Source organism: Pezoporus occidentalis, unplaced genomic scaffold (assembly GCF_034315485.1).
Source record: "Pezoporus occidentalis ecotype Australia unplaced genomic scaffold, CSIRO_AGI_Poc_V1 ctg18, whole genome shotgun sequence".
Classification (NCBI taxonomy): Eukaryota; Metazoa; Chordata; class Aves; order Psittaciformes; family Psittacidae; genus Pezoporus; species Pezoporus occidentalis.
In genome coordinates, this window is record NW_026913640.1 from 9,427,529 (window position 1) to 9,452,221 (window position 24,693).

The following is a 24,693-nucleotide window of genomic DNA, read 5'->3' on the forward strand; positions in this document are numbered from 1 at the left end:
GTCTACTGGAACTGCAGGAGACCAGCAACTGGTGGCCTGCCCATCTTCTGAAAACTTTCAATAGACTCATGCATATGTTCACACAATAGGGCATGTGGTAGAAATGCAAACCTCTTTTTAACCCTTTTATATGCTCTCTTTCCCTCCCAATTCATATATGAAGGTCTTTGTTTTGGGGTTTGTTTTGTTTTTTTTTTCCTTTACAGGATTCTTGGAACACAGGCTCCTGGAGTATACAGTGTTTGTTCTTCAGCCTAACATCTGAATTCAAAATATAAAGCAGATTAGAGAGTTTAGAAAAATAGCCAGCCTAGATCTGACACACTTAAGAATAGCTTTCAAAGCACAAAATATCAGACTGGAACATGTTCCCATGCAACAGCATCCTCATGCTCTATTTTGCAGTACAGTATCTTCAGATAGCCTGCAACGGAGCTCTTCCTATTTTCACAAACACTGGAGATTGCACACATTCTACGGTACCACGTAAAAGACATTTGATTTTCTTTTTTTTAAAGGTTTTTCTACCAGTCGCAAATTAATGTAAGTAATAGCTCCTTTGCAAAAAAGGGTAAATACTTATAACTTAAAGTTGAAACCTCCCTTTCTCCTGAGGGGACTTTAGGAGAATTTGTTCTGTTGATGGCTATTGCCTACCATATTCAAATTCTGGGAAATATACCATTGCCGATGCTTTTGAAAGTTCCTTAATAGAACGCACCAGGTGAGATCATTGCTCTTTAATATACTTAAGTCTTCAGGCAAAACTGGTTTTCTTTCCCTCTTTTTCCAAGAGACACCCAAAGCGTGCAAATCTCAGTCGACACAACACACTAGCTATGCTGTCCAAATGCAAACTGATATGCTGAAACACCAGAAAGGTGAAATGTCCCATTTCTGCAGAGAGAAGCCCATATACTTACGTTCGCTGGAAAACACACAGACATTGGTTTCTTGTAGCTGTTCCAGAAGCAACTCCTTAACACGATTTCAGCTGCAGACTTCAGGCAAGTGAGCAGAACAATGAATGGACGAACAGATGGACCCACGATGTCTTTGCTTAACCTATTACTGAGCGGATGCGGAGCCAATCACAAACCGCAGAGCTCACAATTAGTTGGCCGGGCAGATGCAAGGCAACCTCCCCACCCTGCATCAGGTTCGGAGGTTTCTAAGATAAGCAAGTTGATGTCATTCTCAGGGTCTGCCCCGGGCAGCATGTGTATTAACGAGGGGTGTGCAGCAACAATAGGCCATACAAAAGAGACTAGCAGGCAGCTGCTGTATGAGAGCCAGAGTCATTAGGGAGCAGGCTGCCAACAAGAAACACCTGGCTTGGGCAGACTTCAGCTTCTCCTCATTGTTTCTAATTCATGAAACAAAGAAAGGAATTATTTTTGAGTAGTAAAACTTGTGAGTTCATATTAAAATATATCAGTCTTAAGGAATATAATCCCTTCTCTGATGGAAACAAAAAGTTCTTTGTAAGGAAAAATATGAAAGAGAAAGAAATCTATCGGCAGCTATTGTAGTTCTCTTTTCTTGTTAGCAAAATTAATCTTACTGGTATAAAATGTGAGGAGGTATGAAAGAAGCCCACACTAAACACTGAAATGTATTCAGAAACTGCTTTCTGAATCTACTGACACTTTTGTACATCAGTCAATAAATGGAATAAACTTGCGTTTACACACAACCCTAACAGAGTACTTCTGGGCAATTTCAATGGAAGGTGAAACTGATTAAAGTGAACGCACATAATATTAATACGAGGAATAATGGATATTTTTAAGTAGCGGCATTGAAACATTAGGGCATTTGACAGACAGGAACTACGAACCACCCTTTTGTTCTGGAGTCAGTCATACTTATTTGCAACAGAACTTCTTCCCCTTTTATTTCACAGATCTGTTCTAGATGCCAAGATCTTCCTGTCTTTGCAATGATGAAATATTTGAACAAAAGTCAGGAGCTAGGCCACGGATAGCTTTTTTCATTGTTTTCATTTTTAAGTAAACCACAAGGAAACACAAACTTCAGTCCACACCTCCCCTTCCTGCCCACTATTTCTAATACCACCAAGCTCTGCAATACACACATTTACTGATATAACAGCAGCAATGATCAAAAAAAGTGGAACAATGTGGACTTTCAAATAGAAGTTGCTACTGCTGGTAGCCTCAGTGAAGACAGCTCAGTACAGAGGAGGAGGGGATTCTATATTTGCAAATGTTCATCTGAATGACTACTAAAGTGTATTTACTGAACTTCAGCATCACTACATGACCAGAAGCAATACTGAGAACCACAGAGGCAGTTGTCCTCCTCTGCTTGGCAGGACAGGCAATCTGCTGGGAAACGTAGACAGTGATTTCAAAGAAGAAAAGAATATGAACAGGTTTGTTGGAACTGTTTTGAATAATTTCCCAAGCTTTATGTGGATATTAAAGTGATTCAACATAGTAAATAAAATCACATACCATCATGCTGGTATACTGATGCATTTATCATGTACCCAGATATTAAGCTGCAAAGCAGAAACCCCAATTGTAGTTTCTCAGCACTGTCCATTAAACACTCCTAAGAACAACTACTAACACCACTATTTTGGAGCTTTGAAGTCAGAGGCAGGAGGAGTCTCCTCACTAATTTCTGCCACTGTGAACACAAAGAGTGAGAGAAAGCTACCCATGAGCACAGTGGGATGTCTGATCTCCAGCACTGGATTAAGCCTCTTTGCAAACAGAAAATAAAAGCAGTGATCTGAAAAAGCTAATCAGTCCCTGCTGTGGTATTTAGACTACCTCAGTTGCTAGTATTGGATAATGTTAAGCATATTAAAACTTCTGCAGGCAAAATAGGAAGCCAGTCCAGTTCACCTACATCCAAGAACTGCCCTCAAATACAGTCAGGATCACTTGGCTTGTCATTAGCTCAGTATCCCCCTGATTAGAGCCAGGTACTTCTTTAGCAATACAAGAAATATTTGTTTTGCAGAGGACACATGTAATATGCTTTATGCGCATCTGTCACAAATTGAGAACACCGTAGCACAAAAGTGATGTACTTAGGGCCCTACAAGAATAACTAGGGCAAGTGCATCTGGCTTAAAAATTTGCCTTAAAAATAAGGTTGTAAGAAGTTTACTTGAGAAGACCTTCCCCTTCAATGTCTTCTACAGTAACAATAAGAATAGCTCACCCCTCCAAACAAGTCTTCATACTCCAAGAGCATGTCTCCAGGGAACCAGGTGTAAACTTTAGTTGCTGATTATTGTAATGTCACACTGTAGCACCATGAGCAAAGTCAGAACAGATACAGTCTGAAGACTTAACAAGCTGTAGTTGCATGAATTAAGAAGACATTTTATAATTCTACCTTGTGCAAAATGTCAGTTACTTAAACCAGATGCTTGTTCTGCAAGTATCTTCTCAGCTCTTCCCTAAAAGAAGCTGGACTGCCCAAGGCGTCAGACTGTCCTATTAAATCAAGCTTGTGATGTCAGAAAAGCATTTGTACTAAGGTTTAACCAGTGCATGAGGCTTTCTTCTGGGAATGATGAGCTCAACAAAGAAATCTCAGTAAGAAACACTGGCTCTCCATCACACCTGTGAGAGCCTATGACTCGTCACTAGAATGGACACAGTACAAATGAACAAACCAAATACTACTTCTTTCGCAGAAACCTCCAAATCCAATAACCTGGCTAGTTCAGCAACCTCCTATTACCATATCTCAAATACAGTGAATCAGTAAGTTATAACCAGTCACCAAAATACAGCAAAAGTAACAGCTCTTCAAATTTCTGCTCTTGCAAGATAAGCTATAAAAACCTCGTTCTGAGTCTCTCAGAGACTGGACTCTGTGTTCAGTGCTCATCGGGTCCCTAATGCCACATGATTAAATGACAGACCAGAACAAAAACCTGAAACGGCTGGAGCTCAGGGATTCCATGTGGGAAGGAGATTTCCAAATGGCACACAGCAAGGTGATGGAATGCTGCAGAGAGACATGGACATGGGTGAACCTCTCAGCTGGGCAAGGGGTGGGAATAGCAGCATCCCTCTCCCCATTGCCCAGTTTGATATAAAAAGCACATATGGAGGATCAGAAAGCCGAAAGGAGGGACAGCTGGGAAATTCGGGCAGTGTAGGCTGAAGATATTAGGGAAGCACTACTACAAGGGTTAAAACCCCACCCTAAAAAAGAGCTGCTAGCTTCAGCCAACTCTTCTTGTTTCAAACAAAGCCTTATTTAAAAAGAAATCATTTTATGCAAGCATACAAAATGGTCATTCTGTAACTCAAGTGGTATTATTGCAGATAAAGACAACTTATGCCACTGAAGTATTTCATTATCTTTTATTGCAGAACTTTATGTTAAGCCTCCAGTAATAAATAATGTATTTGCAAGAACACACTTCACAAAAGCTAAATCAATCACATACCACTGCTTTTATGAAATAGAAATGAATGTTGTATGCTCCAGACAAATCTCACTGATGTGGCACTGCAAAATATCCTACATTCACTGTTGGACTTGGGAGCTGAAAGGGAGATGGTTTTCTTTAATATTAGGAAGTGGCAATACAACAGAAATCCTTCTTTTTCAATTAGTATGTTAAGAGATGCAAACTATTTTAAGAAGAATACTTTGAAGCAAGTTTACTTAGTTTTGAGGAATAACTGGTGCTCTAGACTGTATCTAGACAGCCATAAAAACAAAACCCCACCACCACTCTACAGCTGTAGAGAGCAGTGAATTAAACGACCAGCAAAAATTGCCTAGAATTCATTAAAAAATGGCACTGTGGTAAAGATCAGAAACGCACTGCCTAGAAGAATAACTAGCCGTAAAAAAAAACCATATTTTAAAAGGATCAACTGTATTTTCAAAAGCAGTGTAATTTCTCTGTAGAAAAATACGCACTTTCAAATGCATTGAAACAAAGCAGTGAAGAGTTCTGTCACTCCTTCAAAGACTCGGTTGTCTGTGATCATCCTTATAATTTAAAAAAGCAGAGCTGCATTTTCCAGCAGACCACCATCTTAAAAGGTTAGAATGTCTACAGTTTCTAGTATAATCCTGTTAGATGATCACTACTGACTGCATGCAAGACTTGAGCAAACAGTTGCAGCATTTATCATGTCACCCTCTAATAAGTTCTGAAGAGGAAAACCCCAAGTTTTATTGCAAGCAGTGATTACTTTTTTGCCAACCATGGGTATAAATGGATCCAGTTCTTCCTTGTCTGTGGGTAGACAAAGGCCACAACCATGAGCTGTTCATCATGAAATGACAAAGTGCCTGCCTGCAGCTGCACCTAACTGCATAGTCTGCTTACATTAGGAGCCCAACAAGCTTGAGCCATACCAGACAACCAAGGAGAAAGTACAAAGCAGCATTCTGTAATAGCAAAGCCACTGGCATTACTCGTCAATACCACACAGAGAAGCAGCTCCTGAAATGCAATTTTCTGAAGCAAAGACTTTCATTTTGAAAGTAAATAGTTTTGACCGGTCAGTCTCACCTCTGTGCCTGGCAAAATCTTGGAGCATATTCTCCTGAAGGGCATGCTAAGGCACATGAAAATCAACAAGGTGCTTGGTGACAGCCAGCATGGCTTCACTAAGGGGAAATCCTGCCTGACCAATTTGGTGGCCTTCTATGATGGGGCTATGGAACTGATGGACAGGGGTAGAGCAGTTGACATCATCTACCTGGACTTGTGCAAAGTGTTCGACACTGTCCCACAGGTCATCCTTGTCTCTAAATTGGAGAGACATCGATGGATGGACCACTCGGTGGATAAAGAACTGGCTGGATGGCCACACACAAAGAATTGTGGTCAATGGCTCAGTGTCCAGCTGGAGACCAGGAACGAGTGGTGTCCCTCAGGGATCGGTGTTGGGACTGGTCTTGTTCAACATCTTCATTGCTGACATGGACAGTGGGATTGAGTGTGCCCTCAGCAAGATTGCTGATGACACCAAGCTGTGTGGTTTGGTTGATGCGCTGGAGGGAAGGAATACCATCCAGAGGGACCTTGACACACTTGTGAGGTGGGCTGGTGCCAGCCTCATGAAGTTTAACCATGGCAAGTGCAAGGTCCTACACCTGGGTTGGAGCAACCCCAGGCACAGCTACAGGTTGGGCAGAGAAGAGATTCAGAGCAGCCCTGCAGAGAAGGACTTGGGGTGTTGGTCAATGAGAAAATGAACATGAGCCAGCAGTGTGCACTTGCAGCCCAGAAAGCCAACCGTATCCTGAGCTGCATCAAAAGCAGCATGACCAGCAGGTCAAAGGAGGTGATCCTGCCCCTCTACTGTGCTCTTGTGAGACCTCACTTGGAGTATTGCGTGCAGTTCTGGTGTCCTCAACATAAAAAGGACATGGAACTGCTGCAACAAGTCCAGAGGAGGGCCACGAGGATGATCAGGGGACTGGAGCACCTCCTGTATGAAGACAGGCTGAGAAAGTTGGGGCTGTTCAGCCAGGCGAACAGCAGGCTGCATGGAGACCTCATAGCAGCCTTCCAGTATCTGAAGGGGGCTTATAAGGATGCTGGGGAGGGACTCTTCATTAGGGACTGTAGTGACAGGGGGTAATGGGTTAAAACTTAAACAGGGGAAGTTTAGATTGGATATAAGGAGGAAGTTCTTTACTGTGAGGGTGGTGAGGCTCTGGAATGGGTTGCCCAGGGAGGTTGTGAATGCTCCATCCCTGGCAATGCTCAAGGATAGGTTGGACAGAGCCTCAGGTGACACAGTTTAATGTGAGGTGTCCCTGCCCATGGCCGCGGGATTGGAACTAGATGATCTTAAGGTCCTTTCCAACCCTAACTATTATATGACTCTATGATCAGGAGACAAAATAAAAATGTACTGTATTTACCTAAGAGGATAATGAAAAATTAGTTGCCCCAGCACCGTAATTTCGGATATCCATTGTAGACATGGCTCCCTAGGTAATGCTTCTTCCACAGTTCCGCATAATCACTGAGGCTGGAAGAGAGGTCATCTGGTCCAACTCCCCTGCAGGGCCACTTAGAGCCAGTTGCCCAGGACCCTGTCCAAACAGTGTATGAATACCTCTAAGCACTGAGGCTCTGCAACATCCCTGGGCAACCCGTGCCAGTGCTTGGTCACCCTCACAGTTAAAAAGTCTTTCCTGACGTTCGCATTTCTGGTCCTGTCCCCAGGCATCACTGAAAAGAGCCTGGTTCTGCCTGTTTTACACTCTCCCTTCAGGTATTTATGCACAATGATAAGATTCCACTTAGCCTTCTCCAGGCTGAGCACTCCCATCTCTCCCAGCCTTCCTGCATAGGAGAGATGCTCCAGTCCCTTAATCATCTTTGTGGCCCTCTGTTAGACTCTCTCCAGCATGTCCAGGTCTGTCACGCTGGGGAGCCCAGCACCGGTCACAGCATTCCAGGGGTGTCTCACTAGTGCTGAGCAGAGGAGAAGGATCACCTTCCTGACCTGCTGCACCACCCTTCCTAACTCAGCCCAAGACACCACTGGTCTTCTCTGTCACAAGGACAGAGACTCAAGGATTTTCCCATCTTTAAGTGGATGCTCCAACTCCAGAGTGGTTAAAACCTGGCACAAACATACAAGTCATTATAACCATACCTGCACCAGTACACCAGGGCATATGCACACAGATGGCAGGATCACAAAAGTCTTGTTTCCAAGGCCAGTAAATCACGATTCTTGTTTTTTTGGGGGGGCACAGATATCCAAGATCCCTGCATCCGAAGTCAGGGAAACATTTTCCTTTGCCGGGGTATAAGCAATGTGACCATTTCCACAGGCTGACCAGTTAAGGCTCAATTTTGCAACTAGGCCTGTGCTCTGATACTCCCATGTGTAAGACCCACACCATCCTGTAAGTCTCCTTTTAGGGCCGAGGCCTCAGTTACTGCTCCCTGTCAGAAAAAAAATAATAAATGAATTAATTAAAAATACAAATACAAGGGAAGAATACAACAGCTGCCACCAGTACTGAGAGATAGGTCTAGCAGTCTTTTCAGCTTTAAAACTGCACTTAATACATATCTTGTATGTGTTTCTGCCCATTTGGGGGGTGCAAGAGCCTAAACCATTTGAAGTTATTAAGAAAATTACACAAAATAAAAATCCTTAAAAAGAGAGCAGAAAACTGGTTTTCACATTCTAGTCTGTAGACACCAAAAGGTCTATCCTATTTTTACACACTTTGCCAAAGAAATTCAAGAAAAATCCATCCTGCAGTTCAGCTACTTCGATGCAGGGCTTTCCAGCTTTACTAGAAAGTTTTAAGGGGTCTGCAAGCCAGAAAACACAGAAACCCTCTGTCATACGCTAAGATGGCTGTTGAGCAACTGTTCTCATCCACACCAGGGCAGTGCGAACATGCTGCCGATTTGCGCAACAAACGGGGGAACGGTGTTTGCTTTAGAATTCCTGCTGGAGGGCACTCTGCTTAATTTCTTTCTTAATTTTATTATTTATGAAATGAAGCAGAGACACCAAGATACAAAGCACTCTAGGAAAAGAAAGAGTTTCCAGCAATACATGTTCGATTTGATCTCTTCCCACTTCTAGAATGAGTCACGCTGTCTGGATGCTTTCTGAGCATGAAAATTTGAACTGCCTAATTAACTTTCCCTGTGACAATATTGGGTGGCCAGACAATGCCTACAACTGCACGAAGTGTACGCCGTCATGCTTAGCAAAGTACTTTTATTCAAATTTGTTCTGTCAGAAGAAAATCCTCTAACAAAACTAACACGGTTATGTGAAAGAAAAAAGTATTCTCTTCATTTAAATATAAATTTAAGATACTTAGCTAGTCAACTTAACATCTTTTATCTGTGCCACAGACTATTATTAAGAGTTTGAAAGGCTTGTCAGAGGAAAATAGGCCTCTCAAACTGTCTAGCAACATGGCCAGGTTGTGTTTCAGGTCATGCGGCTGGCAACAGTCCTCCATAATCTCCAGGGTTCCTGGACGGAGTTCAAGGTGTTGGTTGGACTCTGTGTCACCCTAAATGGCTTCATAGGGTTATGCTTGTTTGAGAGACAATTCCTGTGCCTGTACCACATGGCTGCAGTTGTCATTTTGGACTGGAGCCGTCTGCAAGAGAGCTGCCAGCAGTGGATTTTCTGCAAGACTTTCAGCCTTGCCATTTACTCTCTACTGGGATGAAAGAGCCAGAAAATACATTAAGGTCCAATTTTTTACCCAGATTTAGTAAGTTAAGAATCAGGGAAGAAAAAGATGGTCATGCAGTGTGTCAAGACACAGTGTAGGATTATTTCTTACTTTCTTGGAAAGCTTTTAATAGACCTGACAAGTAGCAGCAATAGCCAGATCTTACAGAAAGTGGGTTACTGTAGCTGCAAATCTAAGTTCAAAAATAAATAGAAAAAGAAAAATAGCTACACAGAAGTCTATCTTACTACCAGTCATTTAGGTAAGGCTTTCCTTCAGATTTACTGAACTCAGGAGAGACCACCAGGAAGCCCCGAACTCTACTACGTACTGGCTTTGAAATCCTGGTATTTTGTAAGTTACTAAAACAGCTTGCTCGCTTTTGTTTAATAACCTTATATGTCAAAAAAGAGACAAACTGTTAGTGATTTCACATAATTTTTGCAGGTCTTCAGAATCCTGGAGTCATTTCATCATGAGCTCAGAAACTTGTAACTTTTAAAGTAGAAATTAGTATCACAGACCAAATTTCCTTACATTTAGTCTCCATTCCATCAATATTTTTTCTTCTTTCTTTTTTTTTCTCTTAAGTTGGAAAGCCGACTAGATTTTAGAAACATGAATACCTGTAGATTCCTTCATTAAGGTTAGTATTTCAAGCCCTTTTTGGCCCCTCAAGTTCACATTGAGTCCCACCTTGTCATGAAGTTAGATCTGACAATGACAAATGTGAATGGGAAGGCTTCATTCAGAACTATTAACAATTAGAATAATTTAGTTTAGAAGGTATCTCCTGATACAGCTAGTCCAACAAACCCCCAACTCCACACAGGGTCAACTACAGTAAGTTGCTCAACACCTTTTTCAAGTCAGCTTCTGAGCAACCTCCCCAGGCACACATCCCAGTGTTTCAGTATCCTCAGGGTGACATTTTTCTTCATCTCCAGCCAGAATATCTTCATTGTAACTTGCAACTGCTGTCTCTTGGTTTTTTCGCTCCATGCCTCTGAATACTTTGTTTTCTCCATACCCTCACATCATGCAGCTGAAGACAGCATTAAGATCCCCCTTAGTCTTCTCTTAGTAAGACTGAGCAAACTCCGCTCTCCTAGTTTCTCCTTGCACATGATGTACTTCACCCCCCTGATCATCCTGGTAGCAGTGCACTTGACTTGCTCCATGAAGTCAGCGTCTTCACCTGTCCTTTATAGACCAAAACTGGACAGAGTGTTCCAAATGCAATCTCACCAGTGCCAAAAAGAGGCAAATGATCACTCTGCTTGATCTGCTCACTATGCTCCTGCTAACACAGCCTATTTGGCCTTATTACCTATTTTTGCTACATCATCTTGCACTTATCAAGGGATGAGGCTTTACTTTCCACAAAAGGATTCCATGTCAGCAGATGAACTAAACTCTATTTACAATGCCCACTGAAGGCATCTGTTTTCAGTCTGCCTGCTATGAACACTCTCTCCCTAGAGCTCCCACAGGCATATCGGTGAGCGTATTCAAGCTGCAGATGAACAGTTTAAACTGCTCACAGAAGTACATAGAGCACAGCAAGAAAAATCAGCCTTAAGAGGATGATGACACTTGTTCTCACATTAATGAATTTGCCTGTCTGAGGTCTCTCTTGTGACAGCTGTATATATCAAAACGTAATGGATCTGTAACATACTAATGTCTGAAATGCAGCAAGGTGTCCTGCGTGAAACAGAGATTGCTACCACAGCCTCACAAAATGTTGGAGCTGCCAGTTTTATGAAACGAATCAGAGGGAAGACCATCACAAAATACTGAACAAAACATTAAGGAGAGACTATGCATGGTATCAACACTATCACAGCCAAAAAGCACTTATTTTGAGTCTTGAAAAGGACAGACTGTGTAATTCCACAATTCAAACACATACTAAATCTCTGTGAAGATCTGTAGATTAATTCCTCCCAATTTATCAGGCAAGGGTGGTTTACACCAAGTTTCACTTACAACATAAGTGATGGTCAATTCAGAGAAGGTGGCAGAGAGCTCACAAGAAATAAAGTCACAATATTGAATGAGTCCTGGTAATAAAAACTCCAGCTAGCAGGCACCACCATTGCAACACGTTTACAAGCCATGCAAGTCTTTTGCTGGAACCAGATGAAAGTCACATCAATGTATGCATGATACCAGATGTTATTTTATTCCACACGATGGCTACAATACAAAGCTATTAACACACAAGCAAACAAGTGGCCAGGGAAACTACAGCTGAAGCAGAAAACTCTGATTTTAATCTTTCAGCAGTAAACACAGGCTGTAGCTCACAACTTCCAAGAAACCCAGACTATAATCCCAACAGCGACAGTTCCAGAAACACTAACAAGCCCAACTCACAGTTCAACAAGAGTGGCAAAAGCCCAGTTGGCAGCCCAGCAAGAATGGCAGCAGAAGCAGCTGCTAGAGACTCATGAACCCAGGTGCACAGCCCTGGGCACTTGCACATCTCAGCCCTTCCCCAGCCAGAACAAACCATTTCCAGAGGTGAATCTGACATTACAAATAGTAGCTACTGGAATTACTGCTGAAGGAGAAATTATCTGAGGTTTGAATGTTTTAAAGTGTAAAGGGCTTAGGGGTATGGCTGCACACTATGAGGCCCTCAGACCTTCCAATTATATGAAGTGGAGGTCTTCATGAAAAGTGTTGATGGTCCTTCTTACAAGAGAAATGTCTCTCATCAAGGATGGGGCCATGTGTTGATATTGGAAAGATTAAGTAAGATAACTCAGTGACTCAAACATTAGATTTACAAATGATGGATTGAGGAAACCTGTCAAGAGTCAGGGCACCAACTATAATGGTGACTAAGAAAGCACAGGTATGGGGATTTATAGATACCAGCTACTTATGTTAACAGTTTGCAGAACAAAAGGAGACTAGGAAAGTAGCTTCTGTCAAAGGAAATGTAATCTGTCTCTTTTCCAGCCAATCTCTGCTAAACCACCAAATTTCATTAGTCCTAAAATAAAAGGTCTAAGTCACAGCACAACAGAAATTTTCAGCTCATCACAAAACTTCAAAGCCTGATGAGACTAATTCTCTGATTTTGCAACTTAACACATTACTTTTTACAGCTCACAGGGGAGGAAATTCACACAAATGATCATTTAAGAACTATCATGACAGTTTTTGTCAGTTAGTAAAGGACTCAAGGATTTAAGACTCTTCCCAGTCTCTGAGATTTACCTACTTGCAGCAAGCAGACTGCTTTTCAGGTATTTGCAATAACCTGCATCACATTTACTGCTTAACACCTCCAGCTTCACTGACTTCCCCAGTCTTCCGGCACTCCTCTGCAACTTTTAACCACCTCCCAATACATTCCTTTCATACCAAAAGAAATTACTGTATTTCTTCAATTGGAAGGACTATTAACATCCATTAAACTCTCCTGCACTCCCAACCATATAATGTCTTGCTTCACCTCTCCTCACTCTTTTTTTTCAAAATACCAACTTCCTATTAAGTGTAATCCTTCCTTCTGAACATAGCTTTGGTTTCCCCACAATCCACCCTCTAAAAACTATAATTTTAATACAGAATAAATTTTAAATACTGTGTATGATCTTGCAGAAGCTTTATGTATAGGACATATCTCGAAAGAACTCCGAACCAAATCGCTTTAGGCTAAGACAGAGGTATTGGGAGCTATAATTGTGAGCACATAGGGGCTTTCTACATTTAAAGGATGGCAGACTCTGGGATGGTCTAGCATTCTATTTTGCATCTATCTACCCATAAACACACACACACACATATATGTGCACATATATATACACAAACAGGCATCTCACAGGGAGGAGGATGATATGCCAAGTTTTAAAGTGTTACACTGGTATCATAAATCAAGCAAATACAACCTTAGAATGGCGAAGCAGTCAGGAGAGGTAGTCTGACACATGTTGCGAGGCAGCCTGGAACAACCATGAATTGTGCAGTTGCAGAGGGTGAGCTTCGTTACTCCCCAGGGCAGACTTTGAAAAGGTTTTGTGTCCAGACCTTTCCAGTCAGGACAGCAAAAGTACAATTCTTAAAATTAAAGTACTGTTTCAAAACATTCTCATTCTGCAGCTATGACTCAAGAATGAATGGAGCTTGAATTTATCAAAACGCTAAAGTAACTCCTTAACCGGGGAATACAATATCCTTGCAGAACGGTGAAGTTGGTGTCAAGTGTCAAGCCCAGCACTTCCTACTAGGCAAAATACAATTTGGATTTTTGGTTTTGCAAGCTCAGCCTTTTACATAAGAAACGTGATCTAATCTGAAGTAATCAATCCTGATAAGTAAAAGAGAAACGCCTTGTTCATCTAAGCAGAAAGCCCCAAGGTTATGAAAACCTCCATCATTTTCTGCTCATCACTAAACAACATGGTAAGGAACATGCCTTCTGACAGAGCCTCAAGCTGCTACACAAAACCATTTAAAGATGCAAACCTTCACAGTGAAAAATCTCCTCTAACTCTGGAGAGTTACCACAAGACATGCAGAGGAAAAAATATGGAGAGAAAAAATAATAAGTAAAAAAAGAAACAAAAAAAGGAGGAAGGGGACACACACACATAATGTGGGAGAAATGCCTCATAACTCTACCAGGAAAGCAATTATGAGCAGATTACAATTGATTTTCTATCTATGCTAACTGGAAATGACTACAGTTTGAGACCAGGAGGCAAGCAAAATGACTGCTTCTTGTTACACCGTCTCACATCTGCTTTTGTTATATCCTACCTTTAACATAAAATTTAGTAACTAAAATGAAGTGTCGATTCTTTCAAGCATAAAAATATGGGTTTGTTCAATTAATGGGCTTCTTGCTTCAAACATATGGTAGAAGCAGTACATTTATTGTAAATATTTAGTAAGCTTGAAGACAGGAGGCATTTTAAACATAACTATACATACGTAACACTAGATACAAAGCACCACTATACAATAACTTAAGTCTGAGGTCAGAAATATTTCAGTCTCTTGATAGAAACAACTTGCTGCAGAATTTCTTTTTCTTACTTCAGGTACAGTTTTCAGTACCACAAGACAAAACCTGAAGCATTAATTGCCTTGATCACTAATAAGGCCACTGGCTAGCTGCCATGGCAACAAACACTACGGAAATGAGTGAACGATGAAATATCTCTTGAATAACTTAAGAAAACCCAACACTTATCTGTGACTTCCTAGCTACAAGTGGGACACTGCTTCACAGAACAGCAAAAGCAGCAGAATAGTGTTTACAGGACAGGAAAAAGAGGAGGTTCACACCATGCTTCTTCTAACCTTCCTCTTCATTACTATAACCCCTTCCTACTCTTTCTTACTACCGCCACTCTCTTTCAAGCATTTCAGTTCTCAAGAATTATTTAAAATACAAGCTACAAAGAGATCCATGACTGAAACCTCTTTTAATTAAAAAATAAAGCGCAACCAGCAAAAAAACCCTACACAGACTTGAAATGTTCAAGGTCAGATTTGTTTTTTGTTTGTTAGTTTGTTTGTTTTTAAATTACTGGTTCAAGCCAGAAGTTATGGATGTGATGCAGAAAATACCAAAACAGATTTTATGACTTATGTAATGAAAGAAGTCAATCATACATCTCCTTCATACTGAACATGGAATTGCTTAGCTATAGGCATTTCTGACTACAACAAAAACTGACCTGAGCCAAGCAAGCTCCTTGTTTCACCTCCTGCTGACTTCAAACTATCCTTTTCCAGCTTGCTTAAAGACTATTTTCAACTTCACATAGGATGTATAAAATTTCATAGAAGAAAATCTCGTAAGGTTTTCAACTTACCTATATAAAATTGAACAGTAAACAGTTTTCATCAAATATTGAACAGAATCTCCAATCTCTTCAAGTCTCAACTGCAAGCCTAGTTTTCTTCAAAAGATTAAACAGACCTGGAATATCACTAATGTTTTTAAAGGCTGGTACAACCCGGAGAATCAGGCAGTGAAATCACTCCATTGGACTGTGCTCAGCTCAGCAGTCAGCCTGAAACGCACAATCTACACAGATGAGTCAAGTCTGGATAATTCCTTCATGCTCTGTCAGGTTGAGAGTATGGGGTTTGTTTTTAAATTGCGTACCTTCAATAAACTCCACTTCTCTTTGCATTTACAGTACAAGACAACATTTTTAAAGCGTGTTTTGATTTGCAGATGCCTAGAAATATGATTAGTGGAGCTCTGGCTATCAGGACCTTATCAACAATAACTGCCTTTTGAAAAGAATCACAAGTAAAGGTAAATATTAAAACCACTGAGTTACTGCTGCCCTCTGGAAGTCCAGTGTAGTAATAAAAGTGTAATAGTAACTATGTTGGATTAAAACCATGAATGCAGGAAGGTTTGTGGAGAGACAAAATACTATTAATTGGTTCAACTACCTCCATCAGGTAATAAAAAAAAAAAAAAGTTTCTGAATTCTCAAGACTAGTTGACGTAATTAATAAAAAATAAGGGGGTGGGGAGAGAAAACACAAAAACCTTTCCTTATTTCCCTCGAATAGTCACAAACGTGCTTTAAGCTAACATAACAAATTCTCTATTCACTACAGTACACTCCTGTTGAAGACTAATACTTCACTTGAAGTATCACCAGACAGAAAGTATAGTTCATTAAGATTTATCTAACACGGTACTGGAAGAAATGGTACCATGAAGTCACTGGCTCACACCATGGGCAAATGCAAAGCAGTAAGCAGACAACGGAAGAGAAAGGACCCTGTCACTTAGAAAACTCAAAACATACTTAAATAGTTTATTTTCTTTCCAGATCAAAAGACTACGCTACTGCTATTCTAAGTATGCTGTTAATTGCATTAAGAGCTGCAATTATGAATTATGTCTTTGCTTTGCAAACACAGACCAAGAGGACAAGACAAAGTAAACAAGACATTTCACTACATCTGCTGCTAAAGAAGTGTGGTCTACTGTTCAGTGGGATGGATTTACTTAACCCAACTTTCAGCAACACCATCGCTTAAGGGCTATTTGGCCCTACCAAAGCTACGGAAGCAGTCAGGCACAGGAGTGCCAGACAGGGCCACGGCCGGCTGCATGAGGTGCTGCACAAACACAGCCCAGCAGAGTTTCCTCCCCGGGGGGCATTATAAAATAACGTCACTGCTCCACAAATACAGCCGTACATGCCTAGCGCTGTTATGCAGACATGCCTGCAGAGTTAGGTCCAAAACACACAGGTGGATGAAAATTAATTTTTAAGATAAATTGGAACTTCAAAGCCACGGCTAGATCTGAGAATGGTGCAGCCAACGCTTCAGAGGTTTCTGCCTATTACGGTTTGGTTAAACGGCACAAGCTGCAACTTACGCAGCCGGTTCTCTCACCCAAAGTGAAGAGAACAAATCTCTACTGTTCTCAGAGGATTCTTAAAAACAACCCAACAAAACCAACCCAAACCCAACACAAATCCGTAAGTCAGAAGCAGGGTAACAGCGGGGTAGGTAGAATACCTGAAATAACTTTTAAATCCCTTTCCAGGTCCCCGGTACTCCGGGTACGAGTGTCCCCCGGGACAGCGGCAGCTCCAGATAGCCGCGGTCGTGCACCCGGGAGCAGCCCTGCGGGCAGGCCCGGCTCTGGGATAGGCACGGCCGCTCCCGCCGGCTCGGCCCACGGCTCCCGCCGGGGTCGGCAGCGGCCAGCTCCAGGAAAACTTTCCGTAGGGGCCGGCCGCGGGGCCTGCCGAGGAGTGGGGATGCCGGCGCCAGCCCCCTGGGGTGGCGGGGCAGGGAGACGGGGCTGTCGCCTACCTCCCCGCGCAGCACCGGGCGGCGGCGGCTCCTCCCGGCCGCTCAGCGGCCTCCGCCGCCCCGGCGACCTCCGCCGGGCGACCTCGGGGAGGCGCCGGGGGCAGGGCCGGCACCACAGCTCCGTGTTGACACACGCGCCGGCTCGGCCCCAGCAATGGGCGGCGCCGGGGCGGAAGCGCAGAGCGGGCATTCCCCTCTCCGCCATCGCCGGGGTCCGCCGTGCATCCCACCCCGGCCCGTCCGGGGCCGGGTCTCCCGCGGCCCTGCAGCCACCCACCTGCGGGCTGTCGGCAGCCGCATACCGTGAGGAGAGCAGCCGGCCCCGCCGGCGTCGCGGGCAGGAGTAGCGGTGGAAAGGTCGCCTTCACCTCGCCTGCCGCCGCGCCTCCTCCCGCCGCCCTCCTCATGCCCGGGGCGCTCCGCGGGGCTCTCAACCAGCCCATCGGGCGCCCTGCCCGCCTCCCGCCGCGCTGCTAGGAGGCTGCGCCACTGCGGCCGGGCGGCACCTGCTGCCGGGGCGCGACGGAGCCTGACAGAGGAACAGCCCGAGCCGGCGCTCGGCCTTGCGTGGTGAGGGCCCGGCCCGGCCCGGCCTGGGCAGCGGTCTGCAGTAGTGGGACACGGGTCACCCGCCGTGTCATGGGTTCCTGCCGCAGGGAGAGGGCTGCCGTAGTAACACCCTTCCGAAATGCCCGCACGTTACCGTCCGCGGTGGGGCTGACCGGTGTGCCCGGCGTGGAGGATGTCCAGCCGCTGCCTTCGGGAGATCTCCGGGTGCTCGTGAACATTCACTGTTTAGGTCTCCCCACTCCCTACTGCCCCTGGCTTTGCAGATGGACAAAGAGAGGCTGGAGATCTTTCCGTCAAGGATAACAAACTGGGTCTGTGGCGGAGTTGGTAGAAATCTTAATTTCCGTCCCATGCTCTAATTATGAGATGTTTCCACCCACCCCGCAGTTACTTTCATGCAGATGAAGGAATGTACCTCACACCATCCCACCCTGCCTTCTGTGCTCTTGCCGGGGTGGCTGGGCGCCACAAGTCTGCTTAGGAGGTATGAATGAAGCTCCGGCAGTGTGATCACGGCTTGCGGGCTGGTTGAGTGTGTCCTGTGCAAGACACGACATACAGCTATTGCTACTTACAGACTGGAAGTGTGTGTGTACAGTTGTTACTCGCTACTGTTCTACTACTGTAATGAAGTTTATAAAAAGCTCTTCTAGTACCCAGCAGAAAATGGACAAAATTTCTGCATCTAGTCTATGCAAATCCTACATAGAAATATGATCCTGAAGGGCCACTTTTCAGAGTTTATTTTTCCAACAAAATATTATAGTTTTGTCTGGACAAAAGGTTGTAGAGGAGCCCGGCTATACTGCTTTCCCATACATGGTTCAATAAACCTTTCCCCTTCAAGGTGACATAGTCCGTAAGGGTGATGACACGATTTTGTCTGTTCTTATTCAGTACAAGATCTGTCAATTTTCTCAGTGTATTTCATTCCCATCTTGAGGGTTCAGCTCATGGTGCAAGAGGCTGGCTTTCTCCTTTGGTTAGTTATTTAGCTGTGCAGAAGGAGTTTGAGATCTCTACTAAAAAAAAATGCTTGTTCCCTCAGTCCCAGATATGCCGATGTTGTTTAAGAGTCCAGAGACACAGAGTGGTGTCCAAATATGACTATGAATATTAATTTAATAGAGGAAATCAGGGAAAGCAAGACTAAATAATTAGACACTTGCAGTGGTACTTTGCTGCTTATTGTGGCAGCCTTTGCTGGTGATGGAGGAGCATATGAGTCAGTTAAAAGCACTGCAGTGCTGGAGAAAATGGTTCTCAATTATCAGAATAAGAAATAACAGAATAATATGGAGTGAAATTGATTCTGAAACTACTTAAAGTCACAAGAGAATTTCATATTTTTTCCTTAGTATACCAGAGTCCCAGCTGAGTTTGGCTAAAGGATCTTTTTGACCTCATCTCCTTTTGAGAAGAGATTGCAATTCTGTAAACCTATAGTACCTTTGTAATTTATTACAATGTGCTACTTACAAGCATGAGTTAAGTTTGCTGGAACGTGAGGTTTACTCAAAATGAAGGAAGCTGCTTGATGTCACTGCACTGCACATTGGTGAAACCTCATTTCCTCTATTGCCTTAGGAAGCAAGTTGCTTCCCGATTAAAGTACACGTTCAGTTGTCAGAATCCAGGATTTTTCTGTTCTGTGACCACAAACCCCAAATATGGCAGTAGTACCTTGGAAAGGGGGTTGTAAGCATTAAAAGACTTCCTCTGCATAGGACAATCAGGAGCTGGGGACTCATATGCCTTCATGAGTTGCCCATCTCTCTTTTCCTCTGGGTTTGGTTCCCTATTGTATGTCCACAGTCTTTCCCACATCACCATTCTTCAGGTTTTGCTGAAACTCAGGATTTCCGTAGCTTCCCTGGGACTTTCACATGTTGCACAACACTTTCCTGGTCAGTAAACGGTGGAAAAAGTTGTTGTTAATGAATGAGAACACACTTGTGGGATTAATCATTATTTAAAAACAAGACGAGGGAAAACAGGACCAGCTGCCCCATTCTGAAACCAGAACCTCCTTTATTTCCAGAATAAACTACAATGTAACAATACAGAATAGCAAAAGTTTATAAACAATGCTTTTTCTATAAAACCGGCCTCCCATACATATTAACTCTCTTTACCTTTCTATCTTCCTTATGGTGAATGTCTTGTGAAGTCAGATTTAGCTGATTTGCATCAGCAGATTTACATCACAGTTACTATTTTTTTAATTAAAAAATACATGCGTATTTTCAAAATTTCTTTACTTTCTCAATTATATTGTGCATTTAATCTGCCATTTCTCCTTTCCCCTTACAAGCTACAGCTCTTTTCCATGATTTGAATGTTTTCTGCCTGTGACATAAAGAATACCCCCTTTATTCTTGCAGTTGTCCAACGGGCTGGTCAGCCTCTCTAACTGAATCTACTCCTCACCCTCTTGGCCTGGGAAACCTGTGCTTTCTGCCTCCAGACCACTTTTCAGATAACCTGTGCCCCCAACTCTTGATCCAGCTTGTTCTTGAGATTATCAGATACGCCAAAGCAGATAACTGATTTCAGCATAATATCACTGTTAGTGCCTGTTGCTTTTGTCTTCTTAAAGAGCTGCTGCTTCACTTTAAGATCTTAAACATTAAGTCTACTTGCTGGCTTTCTACTTTAGTCGTTTGAGTACCTTTTGCAGGTAGACCCTTATCCTTTCCTTCCACTTAACCACAGTTATGGTCCCTGGTTCCAAACTGACATCCTTGAAACAAGTAGAAGATTTGTCAGTTCTTTGTTTAGCCTCCACCTGGCATTATTTTCCCTTTTCAGCCACCACATTTTGTCCATTTGTGCTGCTTCTGCTGTTATTTGCGTAGAAAAGCCTACATACCTTGTATGACAAATCTGCTATGACAATGTACATTTTGTTAATTTGTGTTACCGCAGCAACTGAATCATGCAAAAATGTAGTGTTACATTGTTTAGTATTGTACCTTGATATTCTAGTAAAAATCTAGAGAAACATAGTCTGTGTGGAGCTACTATGGAGCTGCAGCTTCACTAGGTAGGCAAATGTGCCTACAAGGTAGGTATCAACAGCTGGTGGCAAAATGTGCTTACTAGGTAGGGTCCTCTTGGAATCTAAATCCACTTCTGTTCAGTTCTGGGAGGAATTGCAGACACGTTGCAGGAGGGGATTAGGATCTTGACAAATATGGAAGTGGTCTAGGAAATATTAGGCACAGGTTGGGGATACAAATTTAGCTGCTGAGGCTAGGCACGTATAAAAATTTGCACAAATTTAGGACAAGGAACAATTGTTAAAAAAACAATCTTCCAGAAAGGAATCTGGAGTCTTCTGTAAGTCACAAGCTGAATATGAGTCAACAGTATGTTTTCATGGCAAAAACAGTAAACATCCCAGGAGGGTGTATGTGTGGGAAGTGATCCATGCACTCTATGCAGTATTGGTAGTACATCAGTGGAAGGGCTAGTTTTGTGCACCATAGCTCAAGAAGTACATAACCAACAGCAGACAGGGTAGGTGGCAACCAGCATGAACAGGAGACTGGGAAGTCTAAAGGAGCTGGAGTTGTTCAGGCTAAAGGCAGAAGAAAGACATGCTAAGAAGTCTTCATATACTTAAAAGGCCATTGCAAAGAGAAGAATGATCTGTTCTTGGTAGGTAGGGTAAGATGTAATGGACTTAAATTGCATCAAGGACGAAAAGCTTTTTTAATGGTAACATTAGAGAAGCACAGCTTTATATTACAGAGAGTGTAATAGTGTCTCCATTACCGGATTTCTTTAAGTATGTACTGGACAAATAGTAGGTACTATTGATCTGGCATTGGAATTGGAGGATGGACTAGGTCACTAATCAAGGTCCATTCCAGACCTATTTTTCTGTGATTACATATAATCTGAGGCTTCTCATTAGTCATCATTCCTTTATCCAGTCCCATTGTACATTCTATTTTTTTTTTTCAGGTAGGATCCCTAATCATTCCTTTGTTCTTTGGAGGACAGAAAAATGTTTTGTCCCATTTTTCTCTGAACATAGTCGAAGACGAAAGCCTTTCTCATTTTCCTGGCAGCCTGCAACGGGTACAGACTGCTGAGTTGTACTGCACTGAGCTACTGAGATAACTGTGATGATTTCATGTGAGTCAAATGTGCAATAAAAATTATTTAGATATCCATTGTCGGTCTATTCAAAGGCATTCTACATAAACACTACATAATGTTAACATAAATCTGAGATTCTTTAGACATATACTAGATAAAATTACTCAATTCATAAAATGTTAGTGTATTCTGGACCTACCTAATGCTCACAATCCTAAATGCTTCCATCTTCACTGTCAGGAACGTGTAGTAGTTTTTAGTATGAACTGTACTGTGTTACTTATTTTCTAGGCATGATTTGGTTTCATGAAGTATTGCATATTTTTTAAAAACTGTAGTTTAGCATTTACTTCTACATTTCAATTTAAAATAGCTTATACCAAGAATTGCCTTTTGTTTACTTGCCAGATCTGATCAACAGACAGCATTCCTGATAGCTTTTTATTTTTCCAACCATCTTATCTATTCTAATTAGGTATTACTTCTTTCTGCAAACTTTTGCTGTTATAGCCTTAAATCAGCATGGCTGTGAGAGCAGACCCATGCATATTTTGGGCTCCCTAGAATAAAAATGCTGTTGCAATAATTGCCAATGCTGAATACATTATTTGCTGAGCTTTTAAAGACAATGATGTCCATCAGGAGTTTAAACCTACCCCTTTTCCCTTAAGGACAAGTTTGGCAAATTGTGTAGTCATTTTATCCTTTCAGAGAATGAGGATTTTCCTCCTGTATTGATTTCTTGTTAAAGTCTAACAGTATGCTTTTCTACACAGAACATGTATTGCCCATGTGCATGTGCTGATCAGAATATTCATAGGTGATGTGGAAGAAGAGGTGGGTAATAAAGTGGCAACATTTCATGATAATATTGGATTTCTCAGAGTCATAACAACTAAAATCCAACCATGAAGAGCCATTTGCTTCACGTGAGAGAAAAGACATTGGAGTTGTAATGAAAATATCAGTGTTCAGCCATGGCTGAAAGGAATAGATATCAAGAAAAGAATAGGAAACAGAAAGCATCATTAAGCCACTGTTAATGGTGATGCATTTTTTTGAATGCCGAAGCAGCTCTTGCCTGCATATCTCAAAAGAGAGACAGCAGAACTAGAAAAGAGCAATATGGATGATCGGGGATATGGGACTGTTTTGTGCTAAACTTTTTGACCTGGAAAGGACACAGCCAAGAGAGGGTATGAGAAGGGCCTGTAAAGAATGGATAGCACAAAACCCATTAATAAAGTACCTGTCTTACTATAGGACTCAGGGAGTAACAGATAAAATTGACAGATGTCAGGTTTCAGAGAGGCAAAAGGAAAAAATCCCTGAAACTACCACTATTTTCAGCATCATAAAATCACAGATACCAGGTTGGAAGCCACCTCAAGGATCCAACCTTTCTAGGCGAAGCATGACCTAGACGGGATGTCCCATCACCCTGTTCAGACAAGTCTTAAAAGTGTCCCATGTTGGGGAATCCACCACTTCCCTGAGGAGATTATTCCAGTGGCTGATTGTTCTCATTGTGAAAAGATTTCCTCTTGTGTCCGACTGGAATCTCTCCAGGACTAACTTGCTAACTTGTATCCATCACCACTTGTCTTTTCCATCTGACTCCTAATAAAAAGGGAGTCTCAATCTTCTTTGTAGCCCCTCTTTAAATTCCAGAACATGGTGATAAGCTCTCCTCTGAGCCTTCTTTTCTCCAGGCTGAACAAATTCATTTCTCAGCCTTTCCTCATACAGCTTCCCAGTCCTTCAGTCATCTTTGTGGCCCTTCTCTGGACTCCCTCAGTCCTGTCCACATCTTTTTGTATAGTGGGGATCAAAACCGAACACAGTATTCCAGGTGTAGCCTGAGAAGCACTGAGTAGAGTGGGATGGTGACTTCCTTATCTGTGCTGGTGATGCCCTTGTTGATGTAACCCAGCATCCCTTTGGCTTTCTTTGCTACAGCAGCACACTGTTCACCCATATTGAGCTTGCTGCCCACCAGGACCCCAGAGTCCCTCTCTACAGAGCTGCTCCCCAGCCATGCAGATCCCAGCATGTGCTGCCTTCTTGGATTGTATTTTCCCATGAAGAAGACCTTATGCTTGTTCTTGTTGAACTTCCTATGGTTCTTGTTAGCCTACTCTTCCAGCCTATCCAGGTCTTCCTGAGGGTAGCTCTCCTGTCCAAACTGTCGAATTCCCCATTCAGTTAGATATCGTTGGCAAACCTGGTGAGGGTACTCTGGATCCCATCTTCCAGCCTATTTATGAAGATATTAAAGTATTGGGCCCAATATTGATCCCTGTGGGACCCCACTGGTGACAAGTTGCCAGTTTGAAAAGGAGCTGTTCACCACCACCCTCTGGGTACACACAGCCAGTTCCCACTGCACAGACCCTTGTCCAGACCATAATGTGTCACTTTCTCTAGGATGAGGCTGTGGGAGGCTGTATTGAGAGCCTTGGAGAAAGAAAGGCTTTCCTTGGCTATCCACTTGCTTTCCCTTTCAGAAAGCAAGTGGATATATTCACGGAATAAAAATCCTCCTAGAGCTGTTAAAAACTGAAGTGTAGAGATCTCTGTTTCAGCAAGTCCCTAAGACAGCCCCAAACCCCAAGTTCCAGCCCTGCTGGAGCCCTTATACATTTGTTTAGTTCTGTGCTTGGCAGAGGACGTCTTCAGCTGGGTGCTGTTGGAGGGAGGTCCTGGGCTGTACTGAGACATGTCCCAGTGTGAGCATGTCCCAGCTGTGCTTGCCTTGCAAGCACTATGGGAGACACTTAGCCTGGGGAATGATCAAAAGAACGAGCAGGAGACAGAAATCTGCCTTTGATAAATCAGAGCTTTTTTTTAAAATTTTTGTTTTTAGTAAAAAAACCTCTGGTTGCCTACCACATCTTGTGGACACAGACAAGTGTGGACAGATGTCTGACTCCATTATCACCTCTTCCTTCATCATGAATAGGTCAAGCAAAATCCTAAGGCATG

The 24,693-nt window shown here is 42.7% G+C and overlaps 1 protein-coding gene across 4 annotated transcripts in view; it reads right to left on the reverse strand.

Moving 5' to 3' along the window:
- Window positions 1–18,005, reverse strand: part of ZC3H12C (zinc finger CCCH-type containing 12C) — a 45,821-nt gene extending 27,816 nt beyond the window's left edge. The window contains exon 1 of one of the 4 annotated variants that reach the window (XM_062615297.1): window positions 17,306–18,005. Coding sequence is in view for 1 of the 4 variants with exons in the window: in XM_062615293.1 (XP_062471277.1) it covers window positions 924–947 (24 nt within the window). In the remaining 3 variants the exon portion in view is untranslated. Of the gene's footprint in view, window positions 1–923; window positions 1,644–16,728; window positions 16,858–17,028; window positions 17,148–17,305 lie in introns of those variants that run through there. The other 3 variants (XM_062615295.1, XM_062615294.1, XM_062615293.1) reach the window with 3 other exon arrangements.
- Between the last annotated feature and the right edge of the window lie 6,688 nt (window positions 18,006–24,693).